This window comes from Peromyscus leucopus, chromosome 22 (assembly GCF_004664715.2).
Source record: "Peromyscus leucopus breed LL Stock chromosome 22, UCI_PerLeu_2.1, whole genome shotgun sequence".
Taxonomy (NCBI): domain Eukaryota; kingdom Metazoa; phylum Chordata; class Mammalia; order Rodentia; family Cricetidae; genus Peromyscus; species Peromyscus leucopus.
This window is the reverse complement of record NC_051081.1, coordinates 27186190-27212212: the sequence shown is the minus strand read 5'-3', so window position 1 is coordinate 27212212 and position 26023 is coordinate 27186190. Positions and strand designations below refer to the sequence as shown.

General features: G+C 47.2%; 1 protein-coding gene across 1 annotated transcript in view; it reads left to right on the top strand.

The window, feature by feature from the left end:
- Positions 1-25402, top strand: part of Vit (vitrin) — a 122746-nt gene extending 97344 nt beyond the window's left edge. Inside the window, 4 exon segments of the mRNA XM_028875634.2 lie at positions 16198-16301; positions 19720-19946; positions 22235-22748; positions 24199-25402. Coding sequence (XP_028731467.1) covers positions 16198-16301; positions 19720-19946; positions 22235-22748; positions 24199-24377 — 1024 coding nt within the window. The 3' untranslated portion in view covers positions 24378-25402.
- Positions 25403-26023: the final 621 nt, after the last annotated feature.

Sequence of the window (26023 nt, the reverse complement as noted above, 5' to 3'; positions counted from 1 at the left end):
ACTAATACACAATTGTGAGTAAATGGCATTTGCACTCATGATTGACTTAGAGGGTATTCATTTGTAGGAATTAAGAGTGCTGGGTGCAAGTAACAAATAACCTAGTTAGGCTATCACCGGTTTCTTTATCTCCAGACAAAGAAAGCGAAGTCCCCTTTTAGCCTTGACTATGAAAACCTTGTGTTTGAGAGGCTGTAACCTGGGCTGCACTTATTTGAAGGTGAGGTGCTACCTGCCACAGTGTTTTAGGTTGTGTGTTCTATTTCCTCCAAACAACCGTGCTCTTCTACGCTGTGCTGGTAAAGTCCACCAGGCAACAGAGAGCTCCATGGTAGAGCGAGGGGCTCCACCAGTCTCGAGCGCTGAGATGACTGGCCCCAATCCACCTGATGGTTTCATTAAGGGTAGGATTTAAAGGGCTGCCACCGAGCAGTGGTGGCGCACGCCTTTAATCCCAGCACTCAGGAGACAGAGCCAGGCGGATCTCTGTGAGTTCGAGGCCAGCCTGTTCTACAGAGTGAGATCTAGGACAGGAACCAAAACTACACAGAGAAACCCTGTCTTGGGGGAAAAAAAATTAAGGGGCCATAGCAACATTCCAAACTCAACAGTCTTTGCTCTACTTGGAATAATAAGTCAATCTTAGTTTAGATATGGATGGGGTCCTCCCTACAACAGGTTACAGATATGACAGATCATAATCAAAAGAAAAAAACATGCATAAATCTCCTATTTGTAAGCACATTTCACACGGGTGGTCCGATCAACAAGTATTGGGGCAAGATCATGATCATGCTATCCACAAAGGGGCTTTGGGTACCCATGATGCTTTTCTTCCACACATACCTATAGTTCAGCCCATGGAATCGAAAAGCAACACAGAACTCAGCACTCCTGCTTCAAAGTTTCACTGACCTCGTGGCCGTTCCTTCTGAAAAATAGAAGCATTCCAATGTCCCAATACCTCCATGTGTTTCCTTAAGCATCCCGGGAAGTTACCTGAAGTAGCACATTGGTTATGGTTGTCATATGAAGGCATTAGCAGGTTCCACTTTGAGTTACTAGAAAAATAAGTGAAAATGCTTTCTTTTTCAAATACCATATAGCATGTATATTTTTAGAACTAAATTCTAATACATTTATTTCTATCTTCTATTTCTGTCAGGAAAAAATTAGGAGTCAGTTATAAATAACCAGTTGCTGCAAATGCAGTGTCCTATGATCTATTGTGAGGTGTTGACTTGAAATTGGGGGGGGGGAGAAAGTGGCTTTTTTGGTTATTGTTTTCTTGTTCTCAAAATGTCAACCCATTTTCACTTCTATGTTACTTTTTAAGATAGCGAATGCAGAGCGAGCCTTCCTATAAAGAGCAAGTATAAGTATTTAGTGCCAGATGTCCTAGTCAATTTTATTGGGGGATTCAAAGCTCGCTGCGTTATCTTGCATCAAAAGTAGCTGGTTTAAAAGCGTGTGGGTACCTGGGTTTCTGGTGTGACATGAAAATAAGGTGATAAATACGTCAAGGAAAAAGAAGAATGGCCCAAGAAGTTGTTGTGTGGCGATAAGAGCAAGGATGAGATAATAAATGTCGCAGGGAAGCAAAATCAACAGAAGCCCCTTCTTGCCTACTGTGTCGGGAGTGTGGACTCAGAGTCCGTGTGTTGGCACCTCCACTCTCAGAGCCACGGTGATTTGGGGTGGGGACAGCCAGGGGTGCTTAGCAAAGGACTCACGTGGTCGTAATCAAGGGATCAGGTTAATTATCAAGAAGGTGGGTTTGCTGTGAAAACGACTTTGGTCCTTCTTGCCCTTCCTGTCTCAGGGTCTCTTAGGTTCTGTTCAGGGTCATCCATGGGATGACAGAGCACTTAACCCTCCCCAGATATGGGATCTTCAACCTCCAGAAAGAGGAGAAATACAATTACTTTCCTAATGAAATACCCAATCTGTAGCATTATGATAGAGGAACATAAAGCAAAGGACGACGGCCCCTCCCCCAATTTTCTCCTCCGTGTCCCTCACAGGACAGGTCGTTTGGAAGAAAGGGAGCGTTTACATCCTTGCTTTCCAATTTCACTTTCTAAACATTGTCCGGTGTCTGCCTTTTCTCCATCCGGGGTGCTTATTATTTAATGTGAAGCATTTGGGGGAACGTGTGTCGGTCCCTCCATTTCCCGTCCCATATAAACGAACCTGTCATCTCTGCCTTGCCTGCCGCAGGGTGGCGAGGAAAGCGTGGCGAACAGGCTGACAGGGGGATCTGAATGCTGACCTTAGCCTTGCTGGCGGACCTCATGCGAGCACTTAACCTCTCCGTGTAAATGCTGACACCTGTAAAATATGGGGTCAACTGATGATGTATTAGGGCTCCGCCAGCCCTGGCATTGTATAATTCAATGGCCGGCTCCGAAGACAGCCAATAAATGAACGTTGGGCTAACAGACCAGCAAGCTACTCTTGTTGCTTGCAGCCCCGCGTCCCTATTAGGGGGGGCTGATCCATGATGAAATGGTGGGCTGCCGGGGCTTGTACAGCCGCTGTGGACTGCGAGAAACCAAATAAATTGGAGGGTGGCCCCGACAAGGCTGAACGGAGTCAACGTTATTCAGCTGAAATTGCTCTTTGGTGCGGGTGCGCGGCGTTCCCACCTCCCGTCTCTCTTCAGTTTGTTAGGGGACACAGGGGAAGCAAGTGGATGAGAGAGTGGACAAGCCGCTGCTGAGCTCGTGTCTGTGACTTTGAAAACGGAAAAGCTTGTCCGGGGAGGAATCTCACAGCCTGGGGATGCTCACCAGATCCAATTGCCCTCTGGGTGAGTCAGGGTTCTCCAGAGGAACGGAACCGATAGGAAATAGGATTATCTGGATAGGGTTACTTGCTTGGCTTCCCCAATTAGAGCCCCAAGAGTCCCACAGAAGCTGCCTGCCGAAGAAGTGGGTAAGCTGCTCAGGCCAAGAAGCTGCCGCCCCAGAGACAGAGAAACCAATGGTAGAGACTCCATCGGAGGCCACACACTTGAACGCTGCCCTGGAGAGCTGCTGGTTCGAGTCCGCAGGCAAACACTGAAGAAGCCGGCATCCACAGGCAACAGCAGAAGAAAAATGAAGAAGCATGCACCAGCCCCCTCCTGCTTTAAGACTATTTATTTGTTATTTATGTGTGTAAAAGAGAGAGTTATTTGTGTGTGTGTGTGTGTGTGTGTGTGTGTGAGAGAGAGAGAGAGAGAGAGAGAGAGAGAGAGAGAGAGAGAGAGATATGCAGGCACACACACATACATGGTGGAAGCCCAAAGACAACTTGCAAGAGTTGGTCCTCAATTCTTCCACCACGGCCCTAGGGACCAAATCCTGGTTGCCAGGCGCCCACAGCAAGCACCTCACATATCCAGAAATCCTGCCAATCATTCCATCCCAACCCCAAGTCTCTGCCCAACAATAACACACCCTGGGCGGGTCTTCCTCAGTCAGCCCATACCCACGTACCAATATTCTCTGGAAACACCCTCTCTCAGGGCACACCCAAACGTACGTACTGGTGTGTGTTCTGCTAGGTATCCCCCTCTGCACCCACACACGCAGTTCAAATCATCCCTTTATCTTGGAATCATGGAGCCTAAAGGCTCCTGGTCTTGTCTTGGTGTAGTGCCGTGAGAGCTCCGGGCCTTGCCAAGAATTGCCTACCCTATCAAGAACAGCCGCAGAGGAGGGGATGGAGGTTGGAGGGGGGACCCGAGGAAACCCAGTGACTAAAGGTCTCCACCTCTCAGGCTCCCACCTCCATTTCCATGGTTGCCATTCCGCACCGCTTCCTGGAGGAGTTCCTCGGAACGGCTGACTCAGAATTTAGACTTTTGCATTTAGACTCTACTAGAATTAAATTAAGGGCTTCAAAGACTTATGCCAAGTAGTAACGGGAACTAAGAAATTAAAAGTCCTTAGATGTATAAATTTATGAAATGCAACATGTTGGGTTCCTCGGGGATTCTAATGGAAAGACTCCTTGGGGACGAAGAGCAGACCCACAGGCAGCCTAGTGACGTGAACTGTTTGTTGAGGTGTGTTCCCAAGAAGACTGTCATGTAATTGCGCTCTCCCTGTCCCCTCCAGTGTCTCTTGAGATCTCGGCTCGTCCATTCTATCCTCCTCTTAGAGAGCAGCATCCTCTACCACGCTCTTGTTTTCTGCTTCACCTTGCACTGGCTGCCGCCTTTCCTGTGGTCCAGGCTGACAGGCGGTCTGACCCTCCACAGCAGTGATATGTTCTCTCTCCCCTACTCCCTGCCCACAGAGTTCCTAACCCATGACTGTGGCATCCTGTCAGCAACCACGGCATGCCTCCCACAGTCGTCACGTGCCTCCAATAGGACAGGTGGCATTTGCTGCCGACTCAGAAACACCACCTGGCTTTCCTAAGAACACCCGCTAAATGCACAGCCATGGGAAGAGGGCAAATATCAGACGGGCTAATCCTTCAAATGTCGAACAAAACTGACGTCAAAGGGAGACTTCTCGGCCATCCCCCAGGGAAGCTGTGTGTAGCTGAGGCTTCCCCCCAGCCCAAAGATGGAGAGTCCGTGCTGGAACCCAAGGTCAAGGGTCAAGGCCCTGTCTTGCACAAGCATTCTAAAATTAAAACTATACAATGGACAGGGATGTGGTTGTATTTAATACCAAGGGTATCACACTAATGCAGGAAAGCAAGCCAGAGCTCATTGTTATAGATAAACTCTGGCGGGCTCGGTGACTGCAGACAGCAGACAGCTTGCCTTGTGTCGCTCAGCCCACATCCACAGGGTGCTAACTGCCCCCTAGACTTGTGATGATTTTTCATTTCAGCTCCATTCATGGAAGAGAACTGTGCATGTTCTCTCGGACCTCATTGCCAACTCTAGGACCTCAAAACAGGGAAAGTGGTTTGGGAACACAGCAAAATGCTAGTTTTCTTCATTTAAAAATAAACGTCCCTTTGCCCTGGGGTTTATGGCATCCGCCTCTTTCGTGGGTTGTGACTTGGGCTACATTTCTTACATCGCCTTGCTTTTCATTGCCTGATTCTCAGCCTTGGAGGCTTGCAGTCACATGCGGTGGAGCAGGCGGCATGCTGGAGCCTTCTGTAGATCAGTGGTGCCACGGATCAGTGGCGCCACCTATCGGTGGACAGTCAGAGTGCAGGGAAGAAGAAAAGACTGCATTAAGTCTCTATCCACATGCAAATGTCTGGAGGGGATAAACAAAAGGGACCCTGCTGACATCATTAGAGAGAGATGTCACCTTGCTGACCCATCTAATAACAAGTCTGTGAAAGCAGAAAACCCGTCCCAGCTGTTGTCCACCCAAAGGACTCTGGCTGGAAGAATAGAGAGATGCCTATTGCAGGCTCTGAGGGCAAAGGAGGGAAGGTCATGAGCGAGGGACTCGGGGAAAGGCTGAGTCCTCCTCCTGAAGGGGGAAGAGGCCTTCCTATGATGTGCACCCTTGCCAGCACCTTCAGCCCTGGACTTCAGACCTTTGCGACTGGGACACTGATGTGTGCTGTTTAGGGCACACGTTCTTCGCTAGAGCAGTGGTAAGAAATAAATACAGCTGGCAATGTGTTTGCTGTTACATCAACGGTGTCTGCACCAAAGTAAGGGGTGGGAATGACCAGGGATGCGACACAGCAGGGGTGTGGCTGGCAGATGTGACTCACACAGCACACGCATGCAAGCATACACTCACACACACGCACACAAGCACACACATGCAAGCACACACACACATTTTCCTGAGTGAGAAAGGACAGCCTGGGCTCTAACTGCAAGTTGAGTTCACTCAAAGAGCTTCGAAGAAAATACTTCTTACTTCCTCCCAGGCTGCGATAGATAGGGGCCCAGAAGCGTGGAACTGGAATCAGATGCGAGAATAAGGGTGTGAGATGGATGTGAGTCCCCAAGGTTGGGTTGGGAGGTACTACAGACACTTTTCACACACACACACACACACTTCTCAAGTTTGCCCCATGGCTTTTTTTTTTTTTTTTTTTTTTTTTTTTGGTTCCCACAGTTGATGCTGCCTTTCCAGGAACCAACAGCATCCTAAGACAGCTGCCGGTCACCTCCCTGGACTGACTCTCTGTTCCTCTTGAAAAGAGCCCACCTCGCCATGTTCCTCTCTCAGGGAGACAGGCGGACAAGTCGAGTGAGCTCCGTCCTTAGAAAGACGAGTAGAGTCTCCAAGCTCAGTGGCCTGAAAATACAACACACAGAAGAACAATGGAGGCTGGGAGAATGGCTCATAGGGTAAAAAGTGTGTGCCACACAAAGATGAGGACCTGAGTTCCAATCCCCAGAACCCATGTGAAAATCTAGAAACAGTAGCATGCCTCTGTAACCATAGTGCTTCTACAGGGTGATGGGAAATAGAGAGTTGGGGAACTCATGGGCCATCTAGAGCCTGACATACACAGTGAAAAAATGAGGCCATGCCTCAAAACACGGTAAAAAGCAAGGACTATCCCTAGAGGATGTCCTCCGACCTCTGTACATGTCCCATAGTACATGTACACCCATACACACATGCACATGCATATACCACATGCACACATATGACACAGAGAAAGAGGGGTTTTTTTTGTTTTGTTTTGTTTTATTTTTAAGAATCTTGGGCTCCTTCTCTTCCCTCTGTGATGTCTACTATTAGTTGTCAACTTGACTATATCTGAACTTACCTGGGACCCAAGCTGCCAGGTGCTCTGCTGAGGAATTTGCTTACTAAGATTATCTGAAGTAGGAAGATTCACCTTAAACCTGGGCCACGTCTTCTGGTGGCAGCCCAGATAAAAGGACATGGAAGAAGGGCAGCTTTGCTTTTTGCCTGCCTGTGTTCATTTTTGCTGGCAAGTTCATCTACTCTGTTACTGTGAGCAGAATCAATCCGTTTTCCTCAGGATCCCCATATGGACTTGTGGTGATATTTTGTTTGTAGTCTTAGCAAATAAAGTTTGAAAATCTTAGCAAATAAACCTGAAAATCAGAGGACAGAGCCAGCTACAGAGTTAGCCATAGAGGTCGGGCAGTGGTGGCGCACATCCTTAATCCTAGCACTCGGGAGGCAGAGATCTGTCTGGATTTCTTTGAGTTCATGGTCACCCTGGGCTACACAAGATTAATCCACTCTAAAAGAGAAACAGAGCCAGGCAGTGGTGGCTCACGCCTTTAACTCCAGCCCTTGGGATCACACACCTTTAATCCCAGCACTAGGAAGGTGGAGACAGGAAGTGATATGGCTGGGTAGAGAAAGGAATAAAAGTGGGGAAGAGACAGGAACTCGTGCTCTTCAGGCTGAGGAGTTGGTGAGATAAGGTTGTGGCTGTGGCTTGCTCTGCTTCTCTGATCTTTCAGTTTTCACCCTGATATCTGGCTCCAGGTTTTTATTAAGAACATTTAGGATCCGTGCAAGCAGTTTTCCAGGAATTGCCAAGACTCCAAGACCATATTAGGACTAGTGAAACAGCCAGCCTCGTAGACTGAACAACTACCAGACTCTTGGCCTTTCCATTTTCAGACAGCCATTGTGGACTACGTGAGCCACATCCTGTGAGCTGGTCTAATAAATCCCTACATATGTACATTTATATATATATATATATATATATATATATATATGTGTGTGTGTGTGTGTGTGTGTGTGTATGTGTGTATATAATGCATAATATATAATATAATGTGTGACGTATAATATGTTATATGTGATATATTTAATATGACATATTTAATATATCATATATACTGCATTATAATGTATTATATTATATATTGTATGTAATAATCTTATATTATACAATGAATTATATTATATAATTGTGCTATATATAATTATATCAATTATTATATATGATTATAATTATATATAGTTATATAAACTATATCATAGATGAATTGCTAAACAGTCTTATTAATAAAAAACCCAGAGCCAGATATTGGGGTTAAAACCTGAGAGATCAGAGGAATAGGAAAAGCCATGTCAACCTCACCTTACCAGCCCTCAGTCTCCAAAGAGACCTACTTCCTGTATATCCACACCTTTATGCCTTTCTGTTCTGCCATCTCATTTCCTCTCTCCGCCCAGCTATATCACTTCCTGTCTGTCTGCAGACCTCCAGACCTCTATAGTTAGTGCTGGGATTAAAGGTGTGTGTCACCATGCCTGACTCTGTTCCCCAATGTGGCCTTGAACTCACAGAGATCTGGATGGATCTCTGCCTCCTGAATGCTAGGATTAAAGGCATGTGCTACCTGACTTCTATGTTTACTATAGTGGCTGGCTTTTTCCTCTGATCCTCAGATAAGCTTTATTGGTGTACACAGATAAAATATCACCACACTATATAGTATATATTAAGTAACACATAGCATATACTATGTGTTATATATTATTTTTATATGTTTTATGTTATATATATTAAAAGGGGATTTATACTGGCTCATATAGTATATATGCTATATATAATATGGTATCATATATGTGCTATATATAGTATATAATATAGTGTGTGTAGTACATATAAGATATAGTATGATATGTGGCATATATACCATATATACTGTATTATATACAATATATTTATTCATTCAATTGGTTCGGTTCCTTTAGATAGCCCTAGTACATCTCCCTGTGTGGTTCTCTTGAGGTACATACAAAACAAACACACTTGGCTTTGCCAGTGATTCCTGTGAACTCCTATCACACATGGTCTGGGATGTGTATCACTTCCTGTCTCCATGGACAACTGTACTCAACTCACACTCACATACCCCTGAGGTCCTCTGAGATCACCCTCCCTCCTGAAAAGTGGACCACCATCTTGGTGTGCATTAGAACCACTTAGCTCCTTAAAACTCCTGATGCCCAACACAGATATCAGTTTGGTGAAACCAGTTTCTGTGTGTGGAGCCATGGCATCACTAGCTTCTCAGGTAATTCTTCATGCAACTGGAGAGGGAAGGTGTGGCTATTCCCATAGGCCTATGTTGCTCTCATGTGACTCTCATGCTGCTGATGCACATGCCTCCCTCTAGGTAACTTGGACAGGGCTGTGGGGCTCCATCCCATTCCCCTCTCAGACTTTCTTTCCCCCTTTCTAGATTTCTTTCTTTTAAGACTTAGTTATGTGTATACATGTGCTTATATGGGGGTATGTGAGTGTGAGTTGAGTACAGTTGTCCATGGAGGGCAGAAGAGGGTGTTGGATCTTCTTGGAACTGGAGTTATGAGTGGTTAAGAGCTGCTGGGCATGAGCACTGGAACCGAACTTGGAACCTCTGCAAGATCAATACACATTCTCAACCACTGAGACATACCTCCAGCTCCCCTAATGTAGACTTATTTATTCTCCTCCTTTCCTTGTCACTGGAAACCTCATTGATGAGCGTCTGAAATTTTAAACCATTCACTAAGACACTGCTACTTGAAGAGTGATTCACAGCGTCACCTAGGACAGTGTTTCTCAACCTGTGGGTTGTGACCCCACATGGGGGGGGTGTCACATAGCGAATATTTGCATTACGATTCATAACAGTAGCAAAATTACAGTTATGAAATAGAAACAAAATAATTTTATGATTGGGGGCTACCACAACACGAGGGACTCTATTGAAGGGTCACAGCGCTAGGGAGGTTAGAAATGCATGACCTCAGACTGTAGGCTGGTCCTCCAACAGCAAATCTACATCTTAACATGATCCAATGTGACCAGAGGCCACATGAGCTTGGGAAGCTATGCTGCCTAGACATCCCACCACTCACCGGGAGAGGCCCCGCAATGTGGTTACAGATTAACATCCGGTGTGCCGATTGCTTCTGGAGGGATTCCACGGGTCATCAGACGGAATGCCCCATTTCCTCCAGCAGAGAGTGGTTAAGACAGGCTTATTTGCTGCTCTTTGGGAAATACTGCTATTAATTACATAAAAACACATCTAAAAACTCAGTTCTGGAAGACCCCATTCCCCTATGCTGCTAGGAAATCAAAAGGCCAGCGGCCATTTGCAAGAGCTGTGGTACAAAGTCCCTCAGCAGGTTGGCTCAGGCCACTCAGGCCGGCAGTGGCTATTTCAGTGAGAGGATGGAGCCAGAATCATTTTCACTCTGAGTGCTCAAGGGGCAAGTCTGTCACCTCCCCTGCAGCCACCAGCATGTTCCCTGGGACCTCTGCCTGATCTCATAGGCATGCTTCATTTCACTGGCCAAGTCCACGCCATCCCCATTCCAGCCCACAAAGAAAATTAAATGGCCAAACACTGATTATTTTAGAGTAACCTGCAGGCACTGCCTGATTAAGGGAAGCCATTTTAAAAGATTCTTGCTGGAGGAAATATAATTAGATAATATGTCTCTACTGGCATAACATTATTTTGAGAGGTTCATCCATTTGTTGAAAGTATCCGAAGGTAGACCAGTAGTCTCTGAGACATCAACAGAACAGTAGGGTTAGGACATTAGCAGAAGCCCTCCAAAATCCATGGCCTCCTAAACCTCCCTGAGAAGGAATCAATAGAGTCTTTATTTTAGAAACTCCCAGGCCAGTGTTTGATTTTCTTCTGGAAGATAGCAAGTGACCAACATATTTTAACAAACGTCCCTAATGAGTTTTACCACCAAGGAGGTGTGGACATGAGGCTGGTGTGGGGCTCTGAGGTGGAGTGCTCTACTGCACAGAGAATGAACTAAAGCAATAAAGACACAGGCCTTGCCTTCCCTCATGGGTGCGTTCCACACTTCCGCATTCCCACCTGAGTGCTAAGCACTGGGGAGCCAAAGTCAGGAGGATCACCTGCTCTTGGGTTACAGCTGCGCCTCAGGGGTTGTGCATCTATCCACGGGCACAGTGGCTTACTCACTAATGTGCACGTTCACTTTAATACCAAGTTAGTCAGCTTTCAGAATCATTCCTGGTAATATCTGAGGTGGGGGAAATACTTAGTTACCTGACTAAACACAGTTGAATGAGCTAACCGTTGGCCTTACTGACTTGGTTCTTTCCTGGAGTCATTTTCATGGTTAATTTACTGCACTTTCTCTCCTCTCCTCCCCACTTTCCGTGTGTGTGTGTGTGTGTGTGTGTGTGTGTGTGTGTGTGTGTGTGTGTATGTGTTTTGCTTTAGTTACTGTTATTTTAAAAGACCCCCCACCCATGCCCTAAGTAGGACTGAGATGCTATCTAGCATTTAGAGTAAAAGAAAGCTGACGTGTGGTTCACAGCAACACGTTTGCCACGTGAGCCCAGGTGGGCATGAGTCCCCTGCAGGTAAGCCCAGGTGGGCATGAGTCCCCGCAGGGGAGCCCAGGTGGGCATGAGTCCCCCGCAGGTGAGCCCAGGTGGGCACGAGTCCCCCGCAGGGGAGCCCAGGTGGGCACGAGTCCCGCAGGGGAGCCAGGTGGGCATGAGTCCTCTGCAGGGGAGCACAGGTGGGCACGAGTCCCCCGCAGGGGAGCCCAGGTGGGCATGAGTCACCCACAGGGGAGCCCAGGTGGGCATGAGTCACCCGCAGGGGAGCCCAGGTGGGCATGAGTTCCCCACAGGGGAGCCCAGGTGGGCATGAGTCACCCGCAGGGGAGCCCAGGTGGGCATGAGTCCCCCACAGGGGAGCCCAGGTGGGCACGAGTCACCCACAGGGGAGCCCAGTTGGGCATGAGCTGCCAGGCTGTTGGTTGTGGAATCAATACTTTGGTCATTTGGGAAACAGAGAGGAAATTTGCTGATCTGGAGGTGAGTGTCCTCCAGAAAATGCTAAAGAAACATCTACAGTATGGCAATGGTGTGAAACAGGGTGGAACAAGCCTGAACTTATGGATTCATAAGGAGCTGATTCAAAAAACAAACATAAGAGCTAAACATGGTGGTTCAGACTTTCAATCCCAAAACCTGAGAGGCAGAGGCAGGTGGATCTCTGTGAGTTCAAAGCCAGCCTGGTCTACGTAGAGAGTTCCAGGCTAGCCAGGGCTTCATAATGAGATGCTATCTGAAAACAACATAAAACAAAGAAACAGAAAAGGAGCTGGGATGTGGTTCAGTGGGAGAACACTTGTTTCATTTCTGTTACTGAGATAAAATCCCCTGATAAAAAGCAATTTAGAAGAAAAAGGATTTCTTTTAGCTCTCAGTTCCTGGTTATGGCACACTGTTGAGGAGAAGTCAAGGCAAGAATTCAGGGAGAGAGACTAGATGAATGCATGCCTGGGACTCAGCTAACCTTCCCTACTCTTATAAGGTCAGGGACTCCAAACCAGGGAATGATGGCGTCCACCTTCAGGCTGTGCCTTCCCACACCAATTAAGGCAGCCACAGCGAATCCCAAATAGACGTACTCACGCTCGCAGGCTGATCTGATCTAGACAATCCTTCACTGAGACTCTCCTCCCAAGTGTCAAGTCAACAGTTAGAGCTATCGCAGTACACATATAGCAGCGTGACTCCACCACAGAGCAGAAAGACAGCAGGGCTCGTGGACGGCATTGCTGTGAATAGTCCAAGAAACTCAAGTCACACCGTGCACCCATGAGAAAACGTTTGACATTTTTAGCTACTGTTTTCTTTACCACACCCCCTCTCAAAGGCATGCCCTCAGTGACCTAGTTCTCCCACCACCTCAGTTTTTTACTGCCTCCTCATAACACCGTGAGTGGGAGCCCGTCTCAAAACTATGAGCCCTTGAGAGACAATCCAGATCCAAGTAGAACCTGAGTCATTCAGTAAAGAGATCAAAGTCCATCGCCGGGACTAGAGCGGATGAAAAGAGCCAAGAGACAGGTAGGAGAAGGGAATGACCGGATGTGGCATTTGGAGAAGAGAATGCCAACCCTCGATGGCTCAGTGAATCGAGAAGTGAGGTTGAATAGAGAAGACCTGGAGGAGAAATGTCTTCCGCTTGAGAACTACCAAACCTGAGCTACCTTCTGATGGAGATGTGTGGCAGCTACTGAATGTATACCTGAGTTCAAGAGCAGGAACTTGCCAGTGTGCACTGACCACTATTGACAAGTTGAGGAGATGTGCGTGATGGAGAGGACACCCACGGAACCCAGAGTAAAGATGCTCAGAAATGGGACAGGGAGGATTGTTTCTTCGGAACGGTTCATGGAGGACCTTTATGTGGCGTGCACTGTGTGATATGCTACAAATTAGAGAGAGTTGAGTCATCGGGGCTGAGGGTGAAGGAAGAAAAAGACACAGAAAGAGAAAACTGGGAACGTGAGCTCAGTATTTCACCAGAATATAGGAAATCCTAAAATGAATGATTGAATGAAGAGTAAATAAATAAAAGAAATGGAGAGTTCATGGGTTGTAACTAAATCACGAATGCTTTGAAAACAAAAATAGAAAGTCTAACGATGGGAGTATGTTTTTCTGAGCATGACAAAACAGTTCATCATTGACAAAAAGATCTCACAGTTCTGGGGTTCCCGGGCAGGGCACCAGCATCAACTCAGGTCTGGTGGATCTCTTGGAAAACTGCAAGAGTGCATGCCAATGGGATATCATCTTGCCAGTCAGGATGCCCAAGAGCAGTTCAAAGGTCAACCTCACTCTTGGCATGACTCACAGGTGCTCAAGGCTCCCACCATTGTCACCCCAATCTCTTCCAAGTGCCGTTCCCTCTGGTGACCTCAGCATGTCTCACCAGTATGGTACTCATTATAAAGATCCCGCAGTCTCTTACCACCTCCTCTCTGGGGACTAAACTCCTAACATGTGAACTCAAAACAATATCCAAACCACAGAAAGGATCTTTATTCACTCTTCATTCATTCATTCATTCATTCATTCTTGATGCTGGGTATTGAGCCCAGACCCTAACCCATGCCACCCAGGCATGAGCTAACTTGGAGGCTGTGGCTCAAACCTCGGGCCTTGCACCTGCTAAGCTCAGTTTTTGTTTTGTTTTGTTTTTCAATACAGGGTTTCTCTGTGTAACTTTGGTGCCTGTCCTGGATCTCACTCTGTAGACCAGGCTGGACTTGAACTCACAGAGACCTTCCTGGCTCTGCCTCCCGAGTGCTGGGATTAAAGGCGTGTGCCACCACCACCGCCCAGCATTAAGCACATTCTTTACTACTGTTCTCCATCCAGAGCCCCTGAGGATTTTTGAACAGAGCAGTCTTACAGACAGAGTTAGAACAGAGGTTCTCTGGCAGATACAGCTGCAGCTAATGGGATTTCATAATAGAATCAAGAATAAAAGTTAAGGGAGCTGAACTTCTGGGACATGAGGGATGGGGACATGCAGGTTATGTGGATAGGTACAGGGTTTGAGTCAGTGGCTGGAGGCAAAGACAGAATTTCCCGGACTGCTCTGAAGGCCCTTCAGACTGCTGTCGCCTGCCACTTAGATAAGCACACCTTCTGGGCATAGATAGCTACGACCAGCCTGAGACATAGAGGGAGGTTGGCAATAGGGGAGGAAAAGGGATGGGAAGGAGGCAGAGAATGCTTCATTAGTCTGAAATTCTCTGTGGACCACATTGGAGTCTCAAGGACAAGCTAAGAACCAGGCACCTTAGAGTTCTCCTCCCAAACTGCCCAAGCAGCTGCTCAGTGCTGGACTTGAGTTGTTTGTGGAAAGGCTTTTAAAAGACTTCCCACCTCTTGAGGATGTGGCCCCACAGCCTGCCTGGACTAGCTCTGTCATTTGCAGACTCCCGGGTCAAAAACTAAGAATTTCAAGATGAGCCAAGCGAGGGCTCTTTTGAAGCATGCAGCCTTATGTGGCTGCACAGGGTGTGTGCTTTGGGGGAGTCTGCTCTGCCTGTGGTGGAGCGTCACGGCCTCCAGAGGTATGACCTCAGCTCACATCCTTGCTGCACCGTGACCGAGGGTGCACACACACCTGGGAGAAACTTCACCCCTCTGACACTCCTCCACCTCCTCCACAACCTCTACTTGAAGTTCCAACCTGTTCCCACTGCTCTCCCACGCATGCATACTCATCTCTAGAGAAGGGTCCTAATTCCGCCTCACCAGTGAACTTGCTCCAGATCTGCTCCAGCTGTCTTAAGATGCCGTTGACCTTCTGATGAGAGGTCGGTCATGTCACCTACTTGCAGGAGTCACAAGAAGAGACAGGTACAGTGGTCTTCCTGGCGCCACTATGCATTATTGTTTCCAGTTTTGGGGGGCACCCAGGGCATGGCTAGCAGGTCTCTGGTCACCCATGGAGTGGCTAAGATCTGAGACTCTTACTGCAGAGGACCTAGTTGTAATCCAGAGACATTGAGAACTCACTGCTGCCTCCCTGTGGTAGAATCCCACTGGATAACATTAGCCATGTGATCGTTGTGTTATTGTGTTATGTATGATAAGTAATGATGATGCTTTTATCTCTGAGGAAGCTGGACCCCCCCCCCCAAAAAAAAGTTAAATGATTCCTAAAGATGACACAACTTGGTTGACAGATTCTAGGAGTGGAGAAATCATTGTCTTGAGTTGCATACTCACCCTACCAGGCTCATAGGCGTTTCAAATCTAATGGTCACACAGTGGCCCTAGTTAAACCAAACAGATCACAAAACCAAACCAAAAGGAACCAGTAAAGATTGGACAGGGCATGTGGGAGGCAGTGGAAGAGATGGGGAGAAAATAAGACGGGGTAGTGAAGGGCAGATGGTCAGAATACATGATGTGTATATATACATGCAAGATGTTGTCAGTAAAAGGAAAGGAAATTCCATTACTGAGGAGATGAACTAAAGATAACTTTTCTCCCTGCTCTAAGAAGAAACAAGATTACACAGCTATGACATGGCACATACAGTCAAAAGTAGAACTCAAGGCTGGGCGGTGGTGGTGCACACCTTTAATCCCAGCACTCGGGAGGCAGAGCCAGGCAGATCTCTGTGAGTTCGAGGCCAGCCTGGGCTACAGAGCGAGATCCAGGAAAGGCACTAAAACTACAGAGAGAAATCCTGTCTTGAAAAAACAAACAAACAAAAAAAAAGGAACACTCAAACCTACCAGGCCTCTTGGAGTCCCTATATTCCCTGTGGAGGACCCCAACCTCCCTGTCTAGTTATCACTTTGCCCGCCGAGGACCACTTCATGAACACAGCCTCAGGCTTTGTCACACCATCCATTTTACTTGTACGTGAAGGCATCAGCCATGATTTCTGCCTTCCTCCAACGGGAATAACTTTCTAACCAACTTTTCTTTCTTGTTTGCTTTAGAGACAACCCTGCTACCCAGTTTAACCTCAAAACCCACACGAATTCTCAAGATCTGAAGACAGCTATAGAGAAAATTACCCAGAGAGGAGGCCTTTCTAATGTAGGTATGTGACCCAGATTCGGGTTCATTCTACCTTGTTACCATGGTGCACCTTCTATGTGGTTGTGATATAATATTCTATATTGGAGGAGGAGGGAAAAAATCCATCAAGAAATGACATGCAGCCTCTGTCTCTTTCCTAAAGTATTACCATGGATTCAGGTGCAAGAATGGTCAGAAGACCTGTGCCTCACAGTCTCTTGCTTCTTTGGGTTGCAGCCATATTCCCAGGACTAACAGAATAGCTGTGTGACTACTCCATGGTCGGCCTATAAGCTACCAACCAGTTAGTGTGAAAATCTCACTATTCCACTCAGGAGGTCCCTTTGGGGATCTTCTTCCCATCAAAGTCGATTGGAATGGTGATTATGCCAGGAGAGACAAGTCCTGTGTTTGAAGATGAGTTTCCTGTGCCATGTGAACCTCAGGAGGAGCTAGTGGTATTAGAAGTCCGAGGTCTGGTTCTCAGTGGGACAGCCCCAGAAGTCCCATTGGACCTGTTCACCCAGGGGAGACTGGACAAGGGGGATGGTTTTACCATGCTCGAAGACTGGGGGAAGGCTGGTTCTGCTCTAGGGAAACTTCCAACCATTTAAGGCCAAGGGAATTCAGATGCCAGTTACGGTGGCGTAACTGTGTGGAATAAAGCAGCGAGCAGAGCTAACGTCCACAGAGCATCCTTGGAATTATAGAAAGGCTGAATAATGAGCTCCCTCCATCTCCTATCTCTCTAGTGACCAGAATATTAATATCTGGAAAATGCAGTCTCCTTCACAGCAATGCAATGCTCAATAACCACTAGCCAAGTCACTAAGTCCATGTCTGCAAAGCCACATTAACTGCATCGTAAGTGTGACAGAGGGGATTACGTGTTTGTGTCCAATATAGTGCTTACACAAGCAAAATTGCAATGGGAAAAACTTAGCCGGGCGCTCGACTCCCCTGATGAGGTCAGAGAGGTGTCCTAACCCAGCCGGTATACATTTTCAGGGGGTGATGCGTTCTCGCTCTGCTTCGCATCATTCAGGAATCCAGGGAACACGGCCAATGGAACTGACTGAGGCATGTGGGGATTCGGTTCATGGAGGAGCCTAGAAAGGGCGGGAGAAGAACACTGTAGCTCGAACCTTCTGACTGACTTCTCAGGGTGCCGGGCAGAGCAAGGGTCAGTAAGGGAGCCGCCACCTCTACTGGTGTCAGGAAAGCAGTTTTCAAATTCTGTCAAGAAGGCCTTTTCATGAACCTGCTCCAGCCAGAATGTTGCCATGTTGAGGGGAGTGGTATGCACAGCTCACGGCAATAGGGCCACGCCCTACACTCCCCGTTCTCTCTCTGTCTCTGTCTCTGTCTATCTGTTTCTCTGTCTCTCTGTCTCTGTCTCTCTCTCTGTCTCTCTGTCTCTGTCTCTCTCTCTCTCTCTCTCTCTCTCACACACACACACACACACACACACATAGTGAGCCAAACACAGCACCAAGAACCCCACAGTTTCACCCGTGGAAATAGGAGAAACAAAGTTACAGTCCCTGCCTCCCTTTCATTTTCTTTTTTTAAAGATTTATTAATTTATTTATTATGTGCACAAAAGAGGGAGCCAGATCTCATTACAGATGGTTGTGAGCCACCATGTGGTTGCTGGGAATTGAACTCAGGACCTCTGGAAGAGCAGCCAGTGCTCTTAACCTCCGGGCCATCTCTCCAGCCCCCCTTTCATTTTCTAAACCTCCTTCAAGTGTATCAACTTAGGGAACCAAGTATAGGCACAAGGGACTATGGGTAACACAGCTTCCAGATTTCAGCTCCTATGTGAGGGTGGATGGGATGTGTGTTGAGCACTGATCACTTCGGCCTCCATATTTAAGATTGGATGAGGTCAGAAATCTTATGGCATCTTACAACTCCTGCACTTTGCTAATATTATGCTGGAAGGCACTGCTGGGTGCTCTAAGCCTTGAATTCTCAACAGCCATGGTTTTTCTTTTACAACGGGATCTCTGCAGCCAGTTCACGTGGCATTCACTAAGGCATTTCTCCAGCAGCTTCAAACGCAACCACCTGTTGCTTTCAACGGGCAGGTAAGACAGCCCGGGAGCCAGGGTGCTGACCAAACCCGGAGGAGCACTGAGTAGGAATTATGTTGATTCTAAAGTCTAAACAAGGCAACTTTAACTGTTACTGAAATAGGAACCCGTTTGGGAATGCCTAGAAACTGTGGCCTTTTATATATTCATATACACAAAAACTCCCTTCAGGGGGACATGTATACACACACACACACACACACACACACACACACACACACACACACAGAATCCATAGGATCTAAGTTAAGAGCCATGCTATGTACAGCCATTCTAACTCAAAACCAGCCATCTCAATATGCCCAGAAGGACCTAGCATTCAATGATAAAACTAGGAAAATTCTGGAAAACTGGGACAGTGGGTTGAATTAGGTGAAAATGCCCTGAGGCTCTTGCACAGTGTGAAATACACACATGAGACTCCATTATTCCTTGTGACTGTGGCACTCGGCTGAAGCAAACCATTAGTCTGGAAATCGAGGCCTCAGGACCTTGAGTGACCTACAGGGCCAGTAATTGTCACAGCTAGGGCCAGAACCCGGCCTCTCTGTTCCTAGGAGGTACATCCCTTCCATGGCCAGTCAGACCTGTGCCCTCAGTCTAGGACTGGAGAAAAGGCGTCACTAACTACGGAAGACAGCCCGTCACACAACAGCAGGAACACCGGGCCCACTCAGGCTGTGAGAGGCCAGGAGGAGGCCATTGTCACTCCAAATTGCCCCCTCCCATCCCGTGTTCTCAGACACAGCATGGGCCTGTTTAGGGGCCTGATAAAAGTCTAATACCCAGAGGCAGGCGGATCTCTGTGAGTTCGAGGCCAGCCTGGTCTACAGAGTGAGTTCCAGGACAGTCAGGGCTACACAGAGAAACCCTGTCTCAAATAGCTAGATGATAGCTAGCTAGCTGGATGGATGGATGATAGAGAGAGATGATAGATAGATAGATAGATAGATAGATAGATAGATAGATAGATAGATTATAAATAGATTAGATAGATAGGTGATAGAAAGAGGTGATGGATGGATGGATGGATGATAGAGATAGATAGATAGATGATAGATAGATAGATAGGTGATAGATGAATGAATGAAAGAAAGATAGATAATAGATTAGGTAGACAGTGATAGATAGATGATAGAGAGAGATGATGGATGGATGGATGGATGGATGGATGGATGATAGATAGATAGACAGACAGACAGACAAATAAGAAGAGGAAGAAGAAGAAACAAACAACTGGAGAGGGAATGAGTATGTTTGTCTGGACTTCTTTGTGCTGCTGTGATCTGTTCCTATATTTGTAGTGACCACAATCACTCCAAGCACAAACTTTCTTTTCAGGCCGCGCCATCACCTTTGTGACCAAGAGCTTCTTTTCCAAAGCAAATGGAAACCGGGGCGGCGCTCCCAACGTGGCTGTGGTCCTGGTGGACGGCTGGCCCACAGACAAAGTGGAAGAGGCGTCACGAGTCGCGCGAGAGTCGGGGATCAACATCTTCTTCATCACCGTCGAGGGGGCTGCTGAAAGCGAGAAGCCGTACGTGACGGAGCCCAACTTCGCCAGCAAGGTACATAATGGCCCGGGGTCCCACTCAAGGGCAGGAGCCTCCGTGCTCTGAAAAGTTCTGATCGCCTCAGAGCTGTTTTCTAGAGCCTTCAAGGGTGCATGAAACTCGTGAGTAAGTGGTGGGGGCCTCCCATTGGGGGAGCCTGGAATTGTCCTTTCAAAGTCAACCCTATTCTCACTGCACAACCAGGAGCCTGAGAGCAGGGGGCAAGAGCACTGTCCTCAGAGTCGCATTTAAAACTTCTCCTTCCTCCCCTCACAGCACTGGGGGAGCCCAACCAAATGGCCAGGTAGATTTCACACACACACACACACACACACACACACACACACACACACACACGAGTACATAGTAGAACACAAAGGATATCTATACTTTGTAACACGAATCTTAAAAGGTCTTATTAATAAAAACAAACTGGGTGCCAGGTATTAGGGTGAACGTTGAAAGATCAGAGAGACAGAACAAGCCACATCCAACCTCGCCTCACCAGTTCCTCAGCTGATCCTGTTCCTCAGACTGGAAGCCTGTGAGTCCTCATCCGGAATGGATCTCAGCTGAACTGCTGCTAAAAGCCTACAAGCTTAAAGGGGCTCTAGTTCCTGGTCCTCGCGCCTTATAATACCTTTCTGCTTCCTGCCATCACTTCCTGGGATTAAAGGCATGTGTCACCATGCCTGGCTGGCTGTTTCCAGTGTGACTTTGAACTCACAGAGATCCAGATGGATCTCTGCCTCCTGAATGCTAGGATTAAAGGTGTGTGCTACCACTGCCTAAACCTATGTTTAATATAGTGGCTGTTCTGTTCTCTGACCCTCAGATAAGTTTATTGGGGTACACAATATATCAACCACAATACTTCCCAAATCAGAATGGTCATGCTTCTGTGATATTCCTCTCTAGCCCCACACTTGCCCAAGGGTAGTGGCATCCCAGAACTATGCCTTGATACTCACAGCTCTCACCCTCTGCTATATCCCAGTCCTAAACCACCTCCCAAGCCTCAGATGGTACTGCATCACTGGTCCATTCCCCCTTTTGAGTTTCCCCAGTTTACTCTGAAACATCCTTCCAATCTGGGGTCCTTGCTCCAAATCCTTCACCATTACGTCACCACTGAGATACTCTGGAATGAGGCCCAACCTCCCTTCCTGGTCTCCACATATACACGGTCTCCCCGCCAAACCCATCTCCAGTCCACAGCCAGCACCCACCACTGTCTCCTTTTACACGGGCTGTCTGGTGGGAGTCCAGCTCTCCACACACTAGCCAGCACTCAGCTCTGGCCCAGCATTCATCCACCTAGGCTGTGGAAAGTTTCATGAGCCTCCTTTAAGTTTTTATAAATCAATAAAAAAAAATATTTCCTAGGAAAATTTTCAGTTATTTCTTGCTTAAAATAATTTTGTCATTATACAAGTTCATTTGTCATCATGAAGTCTGACCCTGCCAGATTCCCCAGAGGTCTGTAGGATCAAGGATTGATGGATGACCCACTTTCAGGACACAAGCCTAGGCACTTCTAAGGACATACTAACCAACTTGCTCAGGCTTTATTTGCTGTTCTCTTTGATTTTTTTTTTTTTCTGGAATGAGCTTGGGCACAGACAAATAAACACCCATTTGCCCGGAGGCAGGATTGCGTGGCAGGCAGAACTTGGAGTTTAATGGCAGATAAAAGCGATGCTCCAATCTCAGGGACACAAGGATGTCCCTTCACAGCTGGCCCTTTGTTTCATGATGAAGGGTCCACGTTGCTTGGATGCGAGTGGGAACCCAATTAGAGACGGTAAGAGCCACCAGTGTGACTCCGACACACGTGACCACTCACGGAGTGTGAATCCCTTCCTGCGGGGTACAGGGCTGCCCTGGAAACATCCCCGTTTGTGTGTCAGAACAAAAGCTTTCTTCAGTCCTCCTCCACGGTGGTTGGGACCCATAAATGCCACACTTATGGCTGGTTTCCAATACAAATACATTGAGGAGTCAGCAGAGGCATAAACATGAAGCTAAAGCCAACGATGCACATCTCCCTGTGAATTTGCCCATCCGGCCATTTTTCCACTAAGGCAGGGACGCAGCCGAGGGGACTGGAGTGAGTCCAGATGTTACTGGAGAGGTCTTGACCTCAGTGGTACCCAACCAGGAAACTGGAATCAAGTGCACTGTGAAGTCTGATGCGGGAAGTATAACTTCTGTAAACCTGCCTGGTGGTGAAGGGTGATGGTGGCAGGCTGAAGGACTTGACCCCCTGTCCTGGACGAGTCTCTCCTTTCTCTCTTCCTAAGGCGGTGTGCAGAACCAATGGCTTCTACTCCTTCACCGTGCCGAGCTGGCTCAGCCTTCCTAAGACCGTGCAGCCCCTGGTGAAGCGGGTCTGCGACACAGACCGCCTGGCCTGCAGCAAGACCTGTTTGAACTCGGCCGACGTCGGCTTTGTCATCGACGGCTCGAGCAGCGTGGGGACCAGCAACTTCCGCACTGTCCTGCAGTTCGTGGCCAACCTCAGCAAGGAGTTCGAGATCTCGGACACGGACACGCGCATCGGGGCCGTGCAGTACACCTACGAGCAGCGGCTGGAATTTGGGTTCGACAGGTATAACAGCAAAGCTGACGTCCTCAGTGCCATCCGGAGGGTGGGGTACTGGAGTGGCGGTACCAGCACGGGGGCTGCCATCCAGTATGCCCTCGAACAGCTCTTCAAGAAGTCCAAACCCAACAAGAGGAAGGTAATGATTCTCATCACGGACGGCAGGTCCTACGACGACGTGCGGATCCCAGCCATGGCCGCCTACCAGAAGGGTGAGCACTGCTGTTGTATACGTGGGCACAGAAGCATCTCTTGAAGGGGTGGAGGACCAGGATCCTTGGTACCCAGGGAGGGAACTGCCTTTTGAATGTGTTGGTTCTGTCCATGACTTAAGAAAGTGTACACAGAGGGAGCTGGAGAGATGCTCAGTGGTTAGCTCTAGCTATTTCTTGCAGAGGATTTGATTGGTTGCTTCATGCTATGTGAATTTTGTTGCTGTTCGTATAGAGTGATGTCCAAAGTGTTTTTTGAGTGAATAGTCACACTTAGTTTATTTCTAGAAGCTAGAGCCCACTGGGTTCTCTCATTGGTTTCCTTTGGCACGTTTCTGATTTGGGGAACCCAGAAGGAAAATGTCCATCAGTCCCTTTGTTATTCTGCACCTATGTGTAATTTGGGTTGCCTTTTATGATATTCTATATACTTTTAAAGACTTTTTATTTTTATTTTATATGTATGGATATTTTTGCCTGCATGTATATCTGTGCACCACATGTCTACAGTTCTCTGGGAGGCCAGAAGAGGGCGTTAGATGCTCTGGAACTGGAGTTTCAGATCTGTTAAGTGCCTTAATGACATGGGGGTCTGGTTTCCTGTCTTAGTTCCCAACTCTGAGATTCAGTCTGAAAATGTAATAAGGACTTTGTCCCCTGGAGTACCAAGTCCATCGAGGGTGACCACCCGCCATTGCTGCTGGTGGAAATTTCTCAGCCCAGTTTCTACGGCTGTTGTGTAGTTTTTCCTGGGCAAAGTCTTCCCATCTCTAGTCAAAAGCCACCAAACAGCAAAAGCTGTTCTTGCTGCTCCTTGGCAACATTTTAAAACCCACAGCTGGCTCCTTGCATCCTAGACAATACCTAGATAGAAAAAAGAAAAAAAAACCTGGAAAATACCACAAATTTGTAGCAAAACAGTCATTTCTTCTTGCTCCGTTCTTTACATTAGACGCCCAACATCAACTCGTCAGGAGGAGTATGTTCTCTGAGACTCTGGGCAGCACAATCCTTAACCCTCCCTCAGTTCTGTGGGTTGTCTGACCTTCGTCGATTGTCACTCACTGTCTGTCTGTCTCCATCTCTCCCTCCTTTTTTTAAGGACCCAGGGGTATTGAATTAGGAGCTCATTCTGCACCAGCATGGCCTCATCGCCACTTACTTCTTCATTATATCTGTAAAAGGTTCTGTGCTCAAGTAAGATCAAAAGACTAGACACTCTTAAGACAACAGCTATATGAATTTTGTTGCTGTTGGTACAGAGTGATGTCCAAAGTGTTTGTTGAGTGAATAGTCACACTTAGTCTATTTCTAGAAACTAGAGCCTCACTGGGGTTCTCTCATTGGTTTCCTTTGGCATGTTTCTGATTTGGGGAACCCAGAAGGAAAATATACATCATCAGTCCCTTTGCTCGAGGACATTTGCTTCATGCTCTCTTTGTCTCCACAGGGGTGATCACGTACGCCATAGGCATCCAATGGGCTGCTCAGGAGGAGCTGGAGGTGATTGCCACTCACCCCGCCAGGGACCACTCCTTTTTTGTGGATGAGTTTGACAACCTCTACAAATTCGTCCCCAGGATCATCCAGAATATCTGTACAGAGTTCAACTCACAGCCTCGGAACTGAGTTCGGAGCAGACAGTTGGCCACCTTACTGATTCTTGGGACGATCCCCCAGCACTGTCCCTCTTTCTGGGGCATAAGAAGAGGGCAGAGCTCGGGCAGGGCTTGGGGAAATGCATGCGTTGTTACTATTCTTTGCCATTTGTGGTTTAAATGCTTCAAGGCCTGCCTATTAAAAAACTGCCCATCGAGTCAAAGGTTGGGTCCAAACGCTGCACTGTTTTGCGTGGGTTGGAGTTCACTTTTGACAGTTGTACATATTCAGAAGACAGCTGTTATGACAGGTTTGAATTGATCTTTTTATGAGAAGTTTGTTTTTATTTCTCATTCAAACTATGTAATCTTTTTCATTATTTTTTTTTTGTAGGAGTGGCTTAAATAAATGTTTAAAAGAATTTCATGGACATTTTCTGATCATGTGTTAAGTCTCTAGGTTTGTGGTGGGGCCATCCTCTACTATTCCTTTTCTTGCAAAAAAAAAAAATCAGTCCTAGAGCTGGGTATGAACAAACATGAGGTGGGAGGAGCTTGATCGAGCTTCATATCCTCCACCAAGGACTGGTCTATCTGCCTGTAAAATACACATTCAGTGCATGCAAAGGCATGGTCAGTGATGGGCAGGGGAGCACACGCCTACAATCCCAGCTACTCGAGGGGCTGGGGCAGAAGAGTCACGAGTTCAAGACCTGACTAGTCAACTTCATGAGACGCTATCTCAAAATATAAAATAAACGTCCAAACGAAAAGGACCAGGGTGTAGCTCAGCGGTAGAGTACTTGACCATCATGCATAGGGTGCTTGGTTTGAACCCTAGCACTTAAAAAAGTGTCAAGAAGATCCCCAGATAAAGGTGACTATTTACTAAAGTTTTATTTTATTTTATGAAAATCTATGGTGGGATGGAGAGATGGCTCAGCCATTATGAGCACTGGCTGCTCTTGCAGAGGACCAGGGCTCCAATCCCAGCATCTACGAGGCAGCTCACGACTGTCTGTAACTCCAGTTCAAGCAGATCCATTGCCCTCATTGACCTCCATGGGCACCAGGCATGCATGTGGTGAACAGACATACACGCAGGCAAAACACTTGTACACATAAAATAAAAATAAATAATCTTCTCAAAAAATGTGTTGAATGCTGTTCTGGCTGGAGGCAAAAATAAGAAATCTTGCAAATAAATAAAAACATCATAACAGACTTTGGGTCTGGTTAATTTGGGTCTGAGATGTTTTTATTATAAAAATTGAGGCTTTTATCCAGTGAGCAGAATTTACACTAAGCTTACAAGATGTCTTGATACCCATAAATAATACAGCACTAATTAAAAACACTGTGGGCTTGGCTGGGACATGGCGCTGGGTAAGGCATTTACTGTGCAAGCATGAGACCCTGAGTTTGCCTTCCCAGCAGCCACTCAAAAGATGAAAGGGCCGGGCGGTGGTGGCACACGCCTCTAATCCCAGCACTCGGGAGGCAGAGCCAAGCAGATCTCTGTGAGTTCGAGGCCAGCCTGGTCTACAGGGTGAGATCCAGAACAGGCACCAAAACTACACAGAGAAACCATGTCTCGAAAACCAAAACAAACCAACCAAAGAAACAAAAGATGGATGGGTGGATGGATGGATGGATGGATGGATGGATGGATGGATG